General features: G+C 43.8%; 1 protein-coding gene across 2 annotated transcripts in view; it reads right to left on the bottom strand.

Moving 5' to 3' along the window:
- Nucleotides 1-12,855, bottom strand: part of hk2 (hexokinase 2) — an 89,317-nt gene that overhangs the window by 33,703 nt on the left and 42,759 nt on the right. For both annotated transcript variants that reach the window (XM_036598047.1, XM_036598048.1), the window contains 2 exons: nucleotides 11,645-11,878; nucleotides 7,113-7,417 (listed from right to left, as the gene is read on the bottom strand). In XM_036598047.1, the coding sequence (XP_036453940.1) occupies nucleotides 7,113-7,417; nucleotides 11,645-11,878 (539 nt within the window). The remainder of the gene's footprint in view (nucleotides 1-7,112; nucleotides 7,418-11,644; nucleotides 11,879-12,855) is intronic.

Raw genomic sequence — 12,855 nt, 5'->3', positions numbered from 1 at the left:
ATATGTTGCAAAGGTGGCATCCTCTGACAGGGCCATGTTTGAAGTCATTGAGCTCTTCAGTACGACCCACTCTACAAGCCATGACATGTTTATGGTATAGTTATGTCAACGTTATGCAACAGGGTTGATGTAAAGTGTTACCCAGTAGTGATAACACTACAATATGAGCCCCTTAAACAACCACAGGATTTTTACTGCATGCTATGAATCCTGACCAGTTGAAGTTCCAGGTAAGTATTATGGTAAATTATTATCACAATAATCTGGGCATCTTTAACCATGCATCACAACATGGACTTGCCAATGCATTTATACTATATTGCAAGGTAAAATATACTGCACCAGCAATATGTAGTCACAATATTAGTATTTTTCAATATTGTGTAGCTCAAATATGCCCAAACTGGGAAAGAACAGACTGAGATGAGGTCCCGAATTCAGTGTAATGCATGTGGATTAGGCTGCTAAAAATGTCCCAGATGAGCAGCGCCACCCTTATGACTGCAGTGTTGGTCCTATTTTCTTCCATTTATTTCTCATTGCTTTGCTGATGCACCATTTAGAGCTTTTAAAACCAGTAGCCCTTGAGAGTTCGCCTAATTCAGTGTTTCTCCTCATCCTGGTCTTAGTGCTTTCAAAAGCAAGTCAAATGTATTCCCATTACAACCAAAGCTTGAACTTCCTGACCTTTCACACCTCCATCTCCACATCTTCACATTAACACATTCAGGCACCAGCACCTTGCTCCTCTCAGCAGGTAAAGGAGCTTTAACAAGAATATCCTGTCCATGATCTATAGATCATTAAAGTTTCAGTACACGATTTCAATCCAGTACACTTTTTGACAAGTTCAGCGAAAGTCTCCTCACTGTCCGCCTGCTGTTCACTCTGCAGGCTGTTAAAAAATTCGGTGTTCGTACACAGCCCTGGCTGCACAAATGGAAAACAAACAAAGCGTCTCGGACCAAGCAACACAACACTATTCCAGCCAATCAGCAACAGCGGTATTCTTGCTCATGCACAGGACAGGGGAAACGGACGGAGGGACTACGTACTGAACTCCATGTACTGTCGAGAGAGAGAGAGAGAGATGGCTGAGAAACAGCCAAAGAGGAGACAATCTGAAGAACCAAGATGAAGAATGTAGTTCTTAGATCAGGCAGGGAGACCTCTAAGTTGATCAAGCTGAAGTTGGCTTCCTATTTAAGGTGGAACAAGAAAACTCAAAAACACAAGAAGCTGGTAAAAAAAGAAGCTGACCAGCTTCATCAAGAGTTAAAAGGCATGAAAACGGATGAGGAGGTTGCTCTGTTTTTGCTTGACAGGTGGGCAACATTAACTTACTTTTGCTGTTTCACAGAACCAGTAGGTCAGTACAGTTTTGCCCCGTTTACTAATGCTTGTGACAGCAACTGGTCAATTTCACAGCAGCAATTGTAGCGACAGTCTTCCCACAACCGAGCTAACATTAGCTACATTACTTGCTGTTTCGTTGTTTGGTCTAAAGTTATATCATGGTATTTGTCAGTACAATGTTTGCAAAGGGTTTTATGGCCATGAAGATCTAAAAAACAAGAAGGAGCGCAGGTGAGAGGGTGCATAAGAAAGTCCAGTGTGGGTCATCTTGGCAACGCATGCCATGAATTTGAAGGCAAGGAGCTTCTGAAGGAGAGGAGTGAATTTGTTTTGTATATTGAGCTTTTACTTTATTCAGCATTATATTATTTATTATGTAGTTCAATTAAAGTTCAAAAAAAGTACATTAAATAGAAAAAACAATGTGCTTGTATGATGGATGATATAACCAATAATCACAGTTTTTACCTAGAAAATATCAGTGACAGCATGTCTTCTTTTCCAGTGGTCAAAGGTAATGTACTTTTGTGAAAAGCCCAGTCAGACTTGCATAACGCTGCTGTCGGAACGAAACCTTTTTTTCCATTTTTCATGTTTTATACTTTTTACACAACTTACAGCCGCAAACTTTACAACATGCTAAAACGTCATGATGAACGGACCAGTAGAAATGCTCCAAAATTACCTGAAAAAATTTTAGTTCTATTAACTTCCATTCAAAGTCAAAAATGTTTTTGGAGATAAGAGGTTTGGAGATAAAAGTCTGACTGAGCCTTTCACAAAAGCACAACGTTACCTTTGACTACCGGAAAAAAAAACATGCTGTCGATTCTGAAGCAGCACAACGGTGAGCAAATGGATGAAGCTAAAGCTTCTTACAGCTGCCAGACTGTAAATGCTGCTAAACTGAATAAGAAGCTGGTGAACAGGACTTGATCCCTTGATCCCTTGATCCCTGAAGTAAACACGAGTTTTCCCTCCATGCCAGTGCTCTGACAATCACAGAGGACACGCAGTTCTTACTGTGATTGGTCAGAATGAGCTAATGTTCCAGCTCGTCCTGTACAGCTCATTTCGTAAACAGAGTTTTCGCATGAAAAAAATGCCACCTGCTTGTGCTGGAAACCTGTTCACACGGCTCGTCTGGATAACCAGCACATTAAAATGCGGTTGAATGATGATGCAGCCTGAAGAGCTATGGTGTTGCTCAAAATTATAGCTAAATTATAGTTAAATTATAGCTAATTATATTAGCTGTTGGTGAACAGAACCTCATTTTCCAGAACTCTGCCAAAAAATGTTGTTGTTACATCACATTTACAGGCCACATTTAAGCCGATTAATCTTTTAACCTCTTATTCTCGTGGGTATATTTTGGTTTTTCCGTCTGAATTTACATGAACAAATCATAAGGCAAATTATTCAGTAGCTGCATGAAATAAATGTACATTTTATTTTTTTTTTTTTTTGAAAAAGCTCCCCTCAAATTAACAGAACATGTGTTTTATGATCACACATATCGCTATATGCTTACAATTTACTGCTGAAAGCCAAAAATCTTAGACGCTCTTTGTATTATTTTATAAAAATAATGTTTACAGAGCAGATCACTGAAGAGACGCCATCTGTTTATAGTTTATAGCCCAGATTTGTGGAAAAATGGGTCGACTTTCAGTAGAAAAAAAAAATCGTGAGTTCAGCTTCTTTTATTATAAGGGTTTAAAATTACATCACCCATCTATTTGACTGGATAGAAGACAGTTACAGCTCTCATACGACCCCCACCTTTAGAATGTAGCTTATGAAATATGAAAGTTATGAAGAATATGACGAAGTGTTTTGGATCCACCGGTGGTCTCAAGGAGTTTAAAAGGTAATCAATTAGTTTGCAGCCCTAGTTAAAAAGTTAGAAGCGCCGACATGAACCCGTTGATTCAGACCGATTTCAAACAGTAAAGCAAATTCACAGTAATAACTCTCGACTTCTAGTGTAAACAATATTCCAGCTCTCTTCCTCCATTCACTGTTTTACAAGCCTGTAGAAATGTGTGTCGATCAGCCGGAACCTTCCACCTCCCCCTGCTTTCCAGCCCTTTTTTTCAATTGTTTTTTTGTCTGTTTGTTTGTTTTAGTGGTTTGTGTCTCATCTTCCTTTCGCGCCTCTTCAGCCAGCTGCCTGCATGATTCTTTGTTCCCTCTCCTCTTTCTTATGTACCCTCTCACCTGCGCTCCTTCTTTTCATCAGCTTAGAAGGCTCCAGCTGTGGTAGGCAGCAAACAGAAGACTCTGTTATGGTTCTCCACTCCTTTATTCCGCAGCTCCACTCTCAGTCTTGCTAATTCTCCCTCTTTTTTCCTGTCAGGCTATTGTAGCCTCTGCCCCTCCAGCTGCGGACCCCCATTTATATGGCTTCAATAATGCTTCATAGGTGTGACTACATGGCTGGAGGTTTTCCTTGAACACCCTGCAAAGTCATTCTGCATGTGGATCAGAAGGAAGATGGGTTCTTAGTCCCGCTCAGTGGTTCTTCCTCATACTCTCATGGAGTCTTGTTTTGAGTCTTGGTTCCTCTCGAAGGTTCTTCCTCATGCTCTTAAAGACTCCTTGTTTTAAGCCCCATGCTCTTAGGGAGTCTTTGTTTTGAGTCTTGGATCTTCTGATACTTTCTTCCTCATGTTCTGAGGGAGTCTTTGTTAAGAGTCTTGGTTCCGCTCTGAGGTTCTTCCTCATGGTCTTAGAGAGTTTTACTGTAGAGTCTTGGTTCCTCTGAGTCTTTCTTCTTCATGTTCTGAGGGACTCTTTGTTTTGAGTCTTGGTTCCTCTCAGTGGTTCTTCCTCATGCTCTGAGGGACTCTTTGTTTTGAGTATTGATTCCTCTCAGCGGTTCTTCGTCATGTTCTTCAGGGGTTTTTACCATCAAGTCTTGATTCCTCTGAGTCTTTCTTCCTCATGCGTTTAGGCAGTCTGTGTTTTGAGTCTTGGTTCCTCTGAGTCTTTCTTCCTCATGCTTTTAGGCAGTCTGTGTTTTGAGTCTTTGTTCCTCTGAGTCTTTCTTCCTCATGCTTTTAGGCAGTCTGTGTTTTGAGTCTTGGTTCCTCTGAGTCTTTCTTCTTCATGCTCTTAGGGAGTTTTTACTGTCGGGTCTTGGTTCCTCTGAGTCTTCCTTTCTTATGCTCCTGGGGAGTCTGTTTTGAGCCTTGGTTCCTCTCAGCAGTTCCTCTGATTCGTTCTCCCTCATTCTCTTACCGAGACCTTGTTTTGAGTCTTGGTTTCTTCTTTATACTTTTAGGGAGTCGCACAGCGGAAACGTATTGTGGTCCGTTGAGCCAACCTTTCGGAAATAATGGACACTGTTCTCCAGGTTACCCATCCACATCCTTAGCAGGGTTTGTCATGGTACGGGCTGTATTTGTGCCCATGGCATGGGTAAACTGCACCTTCCTGAAGCCAATTTTTTTAGGCACTGAGGTTTGTGGAAGCTGGAGAAAATAAACATGCTAATTTTTATGGCCACAACAAAGCTAACTTTCCCTCATGGTATGGTCTGGTAGTCATGCTGTAGGCTAAATTAATCAAAGCTTTAACAGCCAATAAAAAACTTTAATGTCAATACAACTTCAGCCCTGTTCATGTTTTGCGTGGGAAGACAGTCGGCGTATCTGAACGTCCCACTTGTTTTAATGAGCTGTTGGAACAGCGGTTAAACTAAGTAGTCACTGGCAGCAGCTGCAGATAAACTAGCGTGCCAAGGTCATAGGATTGCATCTAATACCATTCAGGGCTTTTATTCAGCACGTTGCCCATCATTATGAAATGCGGTCATGATAAGACAATGGAAAAGCTGCAGTACTTCACGCTGTGTGGCAGAGTGACCTGAAGTAAAACGCTCTCTCTGTTCCTTTCAGCTTCATTTTCAGAAGGGCTCTCATCAAAGCACTCAGATCAAGAAGAAAGAACATTTAGATTTCCAGCCCTCTGCGCTCCTGCCCCACGCTCATCTCCCTCATTAGAGTTATGAGGTTCCTGCTTTTTCAGGCCTGTATTCGTCCTGGAAATGAGCTCAGAAATATTAAATATATATACACTGATCAGGCGTAACATTATGACCACCTCCTCGTTTCTGCGCTCATTGTCCATTTTATCAGCTCCACTTACTATATAGGTGCACTTTGTAGTTCTACAGTTACAGACTGTAGTCCATCTGTTTCTCTGCATACTTTGTTAACCTGTTCTTCAGTGGTCAGGACCCCCATGGACCCTCACAGAGCAGGTACTATTTGGGTGGTGGATCATTCTCAGCACTGCAGTAACACTGACGTGGTGGTGGTGTGTTAGTGTGTGTTGTGCTGGTACGAGTGGATCAGACACAGCAGTGCTGCTGGAGTTTTTAAACACTGTGTCCACTCACTGTCCACTCTATTAGACACTCCTACCTTGTCAGTCCACCTTGTAGATGTAAAGTCAGAGAAGATAGCTCATCTGCTGCTGCACAGTTTGTGTTGGTCATCCTCTAGTCCTTCATCAGTGGTCACAGGACGCTGTTGGCTGGATGTTTTTGGTTGGTGGACTATTCTCAGTCCAGCAGTGACACTGAGGTGTTTAAAAACTCCAGCAGCACTGCTGTGTCTGATCCACTCAGACCAGCACAACACACATTAACACACCACCACCACGTCAGTGTTACTGCAGTGCTGAGAATGATCCACCACCCAAATAGTACCTGCTCTGTGAGGGTCCATGGGGGTCCTGACCACTAAAGAACAGGGTAAAAGGGGGGCTAACAAAGTATGCAGAGAAACAGATGGACTACAGTCTGTAACTGTAGAACTACAAAGTGCACCTATAGAGTAAGTGGAGCTGATAAAATGGACAATGAGCGTAGAAACAAGGAGGTGGTCGTAACACACACACACACTTTTCCAGATCAAAATGTTCGGTGAATTTTTACTTTTTAGACTCGCTGCTAATGTCGGAAGAAGCACTGCTATCTCGTTCCATCTCCCTTTTGAACGCATCATCAGTCTTCCTCCCTCTCCTCCTACCTTATTTTCTTTCTTAATTCCCTCGCTACTTTCTCTCTCTCTATCTTTTGCACATTATCTCTCTCATTCTTCACATTTCTGCTTCTCTCACTTTCCACCTCTCTTCACTTACAGCTACAGTTCACTGAAAATGAAACAGCAGCCCCTTTTCCTCTTCGCACTAATTATATGTGTGCACAACGGATAAAAAGTGAAACGCATGTTCTTATTTTGTGTAATTGTTGCTAAACCTTCAGTAATTACCGGCTTTTCAGCCTTAGACTCTCTGTATAGTTACGGTTCTCAAACAGCAGCAGCTGATGTTTGATCTGTGCTGATTTAGGGGCTGTCTGGTCGGTGGGTGTTCTGAATTGTTCACTGTTGTTTGTCAGAATGTGGAAAGCATTTGGGATGTAGTTTTAAAACCCTTCGAAGCTGAAGCTGCAATTGAAGCCCCCTTCTTTCTGAGGGTCATAAAACACCCCAGGACCACTGAGCCTCAATGAGGGACTCTTTCTCAGGGAATGTAGGCTGAACGAGCACACATACAATTCTGTCTGACCCTGTATAACTCTCTCTCTCTCTCTCCACACACTCTCCCTATCTCTCTACCATTATCTCGCTCTCTCTTCCTCTCTCTACACCCTCTATCTCTCTCTTTCAACACTCTGTCTATCTTTATACACACTCTGGCTCTCTCTCCTCCTTTCTCTCTACACCCTCTCGCTCTCTCACCTGTGCCGTCAGGTGTGGACCGGACGAATGTGGGCAGCATTTTGACAGTGGCCGAGTCGTGCGTGTTTTTGGCCAGTCCTTTCTTCATCTCTCCCTCCATCCTCTTCTTCACCTCCAGCAGCTGCTCTCGGCTCAGCCGCAGCGTGTCCAGCACACGCTGACGCTCCGCGTGCTGCTCGGCCAGCCGGTACGCCACCGCCGTTACCATGGCAGCACCCTTTCCACTGCCGTCCTCCGACCGCAGGAAACGCACGTCACAGTCCGGCACCAACAGTCGAACCATTTTGTGCAGCCGTCGCGCAAACCTGAACAAGGGAAGAAAAAGAGAGGAGAGTTATAGAGATGAAAGAAAGAAAGAAAGAAACAAAGAAAGAAAGAAAGAAAGAAAGGCAATATTTTAGTAAAGGTCACCATTTTTTTTAATAAGACTCAATTTTCTTCTATATCTGGACATTTTCAGTTAACATTTACACAAAGAGAGAGACAGAAAGAGAGAGAAACAGAGAGGGAGAGTGAGTGAGTGAGTGAGTGAGAGATACAGAGAGCGAGAGATACAGAGACACAGCGAGAGAGAGAGAGAGAGACAGAGAGAGAGTAACAGAGAGGGAGAGTGAGTGAGTGAGTGAGTGAGTGAGAGATACAGAGAGATACAGAGACAAAGTGAGAGAGAAAGAGAGAGAGAGAGAGAGAGAGAGAGAGAGAGAGAGGGAGAGTAACAGAGAGGGAGAGTGAGTGAGTGAGTGAGTGAGTGAGAGATACAGAGACAAAGTGAGAGAGAGAGAGAGAGAGAGAGAGAGAGAGAGGGAGAGTAACAGAGAGGGAGAGTGAGTGATTGAGTGAGTGAGAGATACAGAGAAAGATACAGAGACGAAGTGAGAGAGAGAAAGAGAGAGAGAGAGAGGGAGGGAGAGTAACAGAGAGGGAGAGTGAGTGAGTGAGTGAGTGAGTGAGTGAGTGAGAGATACAGAGACAAAGTGAGTGAGAGAGAGAGAGAGAGTAACAGAGAGGGAGAGTGACTGAGTGAGTGAGTGAGAGATACAGAGAGAGATACAGAGACAAGGTGAGACAGAGAGAGAGTAACAGAGAGTGAGAGTAAGTGAGTGATGGACAGAGAGATAGAGAGAGAGAAATCAAGAAGGGGCAGATCGTTCCCCCTTTAAAGGTACTCTAGAGGAAACTGCTGTGGCTGAATGTGCACTGAATGTCCTCTCAGCTGCCCTGATAATGACCGTTTCTGGGCTCTAATTTTCGAACTTCTGCACTTCTTTAAGTCACCAGTGCAGCCGCACCGACTCGATGCTCACTCAGAAAGATTTAACTGTAAGTCTGCACAAAGTCAAAAGGTTCAACTGTCAACTGAGTCCATTTACGCCACCGGACGCCACACTGTCATATTTCTACCACTGTTTACATGCACTACATGTCCAAAGGCGCGTAGACACCAGATCACACAACATTTCTTCAGAAATCAAAGGACACAATAAGAATAAGAAAGAAAGAAAGAAAGAAAGAAAGAAAGAAAGAAGGAGGGAGAGTTAGACCACAGAAATAAACAAAAAGATGAAGTTATGAAGTAAAAAAGAAAGAAAAAATTAAAGGGGGGAATTAAAGCAGAAAGAAAGAAAGAAAGAAAGAAAGAAAGACTAATAGAGTTAGAGCAGAAAAAAGAAAGAAAGAAAGAAAAGACAGAAATGGGGAGAGTTAGGCCAAAGAAAAAAACAAAAAGAGGAGGAAAGTTATGAAAAAAGAAAGAAAGAAAGAAAGAAAGAAAGAAAGAAAGAAAGAAAGAAAGAAAGAAAGGAGACAGAAAATGAAAGAAAGATATAAAGAAATATTGAGAGTTTGACCAAAGAAAGAAGCAAAAAAGGAGGAAAGTTCTGAAGAAGAAATAAAGAAAGAAAGAAAGGAAGAAAGAAAGAAAGAAAGAAAGAAAAGGGAGAATTAGAGCAAAAGGACGTTGTGAAAAAGAAAGACAGTAATGAAGAAAGAAAGAAAGAAAGAAAAAAAGGAGAGAGAGCAAAGAAAGAAATAATGAATGAAAGACCGCCTGGCCGGGCACTTTTAGACATGCACTGTACACTGCTGTAGAGTGGACACTGCTGTAGAGTGAACACCGCTGTAGAGTGGACACCGCTATAGAGTGGACACTGCTATAGAGTGAACACTGCTGTAGAGTGAACACTGCTGTAGAGTGAACACCGCTGTAGAGTGGACACCGCTATAGAGTGAACACTGCTGTAGAGTGAACACTGCTATAGAGTGGACACCGCTATAGAGTGAACACTGCTGTAGAGTGAACACTGCTGTAGAGTGAACACCGCTGTAGAGTGGACACCGCTATAGAGTGGACACCGCTATAGAGTGAACACTGCTGTAGAGTGAACACTGCTGTAGAGTGAACACCGCTGTAGAGTGGACACCGCTGTAGAGTGGACACCGCTATAGAGTGAACACTGCTGTAGAGTGAACACTGCTGTAGAGTGAACACTGCTATAGAGTGGACACCGCTATAGAGTGAACACTGCTGTAGAGTGAACACTGCTGTAGAGTGAACACCGCTATAGAGTGGACACCGCTATAGAGTGGACACTGCTATAGAGTGAACACTGCTGTAGAGTGAACACCGCTGTAGAGTGGACACTGCTATAGAGTGAACACTGCTGTAGAGTGAACACTGCTATAGAGTGGACACTGCTGTAGAGTGAACACTGGTATAGAGTGGACACTGCTGTAGAGTGAACACTGCTATAGAGTGGACACTGCTGTAGAGTGAACACTGCTGTAGAGTGAACACTGCTGTAGAGTGGACACTGCTGTAGAGTGGACACTGCTATAGAGTGAACACTGCTGTAGAGTGGACACCGCTGTAGAGTGGACACCGCTATAGAGTGGACACCGCTATAGAGTGGACACTGCTATAGAGTGAACACTGCTGTAGAGTGAACACTGCTGTAGAGTGGACACTGCTATAGAGTGGACACTGCTATAGAGTGAACACTGCTGTAGAGTGAACACTGCTGTAGAGTGAACACTGCTATAGAGTGAACACTGCTGTAGAGTGAACACTGCTATAGAGTGGACACTGCTGTAGAGTGAACACTGCTGTAGAGTGAACACTGCTATAGAGTGAACACTGCTGTAGAGTGAACACTGCTGTAGAGTGAACACTGCTGCAGAGTGAACACTGGTATAGAGTGGACACTGCTATAGAGTGAACACTGCTGTAGAGTGAACACCGCTATAGAGTGGACACTGCTGTAGAGTGAACACTGCTGTAGAGTGAACACTGCTATAGAGTGGACACTGCTGTAGAGTGAACACTGCTATAGAGTGGACACTGCTGTAGAGTGAACACCGCTATAGAGTGGACACCGCTATAGAGTGGACACCGCTCACTGCACTGGTTTTGAGCATGACCGGTTAACTGGTGTTCCGAATGTGGCGCTCGTTAGGAGAAGAACTCACCCCGTCACCGCGAGACGTGCAGCGTCTCCTCTAATCTTTCATTAGTTCACAGCACCTCGCCTGATATTTTCAATTAATGTCATTGTTTCATAACAACGCTGCTTTGTGCTGATTGGTTCAGCTGAGCTTTAAGATCATCACAGCACAATAGCTCCTAATGAGCTGAAGAGCAGCTGGGCGAAAATGATTAGCTGTGCACTGGTCACTGCAGTTGGTCCCTGCTTTGTGTTTAGATGGATTATGTTGTGCTATTTGTGCAAAGAAAAAAATGAACAAAGGAAACAAAACCCACCAGAAAGAAACATTAAACTGTAAAAAAATGAACATGAACACTAATTAAAGGAAAACATCCACCAGATTTCAAACACTGGCTTTTCAACTTGACCCAGTTTCTTACAGGTCGCCCTGCTTTGCCTATGCAAATGCCATTCTTTAGAAAACTGGCGTATATACAGTACAGTGGTGCTTCAACGTTTGTTAACCCTTTAGAATTTTCTACATTTCTGCAAAAATTTGACCTAAAACTTCATCAGATTTTCACACAAGTCCTAAAGGTACATGAAGAGAACCAAATTAAACAAACAAGACAAAAATATTAGACTTGGTCATTTATTTATTGAGGAAAATAATCCAATTATTTAAGGTGGAACGGGAAAATTCGAACAAGAAGCTGGTGAATAGCTGACTTCATGCTTCGTATCACTGAAGAATTAGGGGTGGGTGATAATAAATAATTGCCCCCCTCTTTGAAGGCATATGATGCCCTAAATGTAACTAAAGCCCAGCAGTGAGGAGCTGAACTTTACCCTCCTCTGCTGTCACTGCAGACTGGCAGGGTCGCCTACAGAGCAGCGCTGGTAGCTGTTAATGAAGTGATGCTCTTTTTATTTGAGGGTCTCATTTCAGAGGGAAGATTTCAACCACTACCCCTTGTAACTCAGTTCCAAGGGACAATGTGACACTTGAAAACAAGGGGTAGGGGTAAAAATAAGAAGTGGGACTGGGCCTAAAACAATTCTTCCGTATTATAAGAGTGAAATAAAGCACATCGTATTCGTGACACTCACTGTGGGTGGTTCTTGTAGACGGATCCGTCCACGCCGATCGTAGTGCGCAGCCTCTCTGCTGCCTTGTTATCCCGGATCTGCCGCAGGACGGCGGCCAGCGTGGCTGCACACAGGTGCGCCGCTCGCGTGGACACGATCTGACACACGCGCTGGACGGCCACGCAGTCCTCGGCCGACGGGTCCAGGCCCAGGCCTCGCAGGACCTGCTCCGCGTACACCAGGCCGTCCTTATCTCTGCAGAACACAGAACACAAAGAGAGCTTCAGAGGGGGTCCGGTTTTCACCGTAATTACCACAAACAGGCCATAATCCGACATTCTTCCTGCATTAGATTTTTCACCCAAGGGTGTTTGTGTGGTTTCTGTGCCAATAACATAAACATGTCATTTACTTTTACATGACAGCTTTCCAACCTCGCTGTACCCCACAGAACTAAACAGGCTGGCTTTGTTACTGGGCCTTTAGACTGCTGCGTGTAAATGAGCTCCGGCTGGCCTGTAGTCCAGGATCAAGCACTGCTTATAACATGAATGGCCACAGCTGAACTGCTGTAGGCTGAGTATGCGGCTACATGCTAAGGTGTTCGTGAGATTACAAAGACAATGGATTCAGCGATTAATTCAATGCAGCTTAGTTAGTGAGCGTTATCTTTTCAAATAGGCCCCCTCGAAGATCGGTATCGGGGCCGATCAAGGCATTTTTAACTGATCGGTATCGGCTTTATTGAATCTATGCCCGATCCTTTGTTTTACGTCAGTGGTCACATGGTGTCGTGACACTCAGCGGATTACAGCGAGTTTACTCAGGTAACTCAGGCAAAGGCTGCACCAGAGCAACACACACTAGGGCAGACGCTTTCTCGAGACAGCGACGTGGCCAAAAAGATTACCTAGAGAGTGGTCGAGTTCATCGCTTTGGATGACCAGCCTATCTCTGTGGTAGAAAACAGGTTTTCGCAGTCTTTTGGAGCCACGGTACGCCCTACCCTCTCGACACTACATCAGACACGGCTTTACAACAAGGTTCTTGAGCACGCACGAGATCTTCTATCAGATGTGAGTGCTGTTAGCTTCACCACAGACATTTGGAGCTCTGATGTTTCCCCGTCATTACTCAGCCTCACGGCGCACTGGATTGACTCGACTTTTGACTCAAGCGTGCGGTTCCCTCACTGGCTGCTATTGCTATTGCTCTGTGCCCCCTGTAGAAGT

The sequence above is a fragment of the Colossoma macropomum genome, unplaced genomic scaffold (genome assembly GCF_904425465.1).
Source record: "Colossoma macropomum unplaced genomic scaffold, Colossoma_macropomum, whole genome shotgun sequence".
Lineage (NCBI taxonomy): Eukaryota > Metazoa > Chordata > Actinopteri > Characiformes > Serrasalmidae > Colossoma > Colossoma macropomum.
The sequence above is the reverse complement of the archived record's forward strand: the minus strand, read 5'-3'. Positions and strand labels throughout refer to the sequence as shown.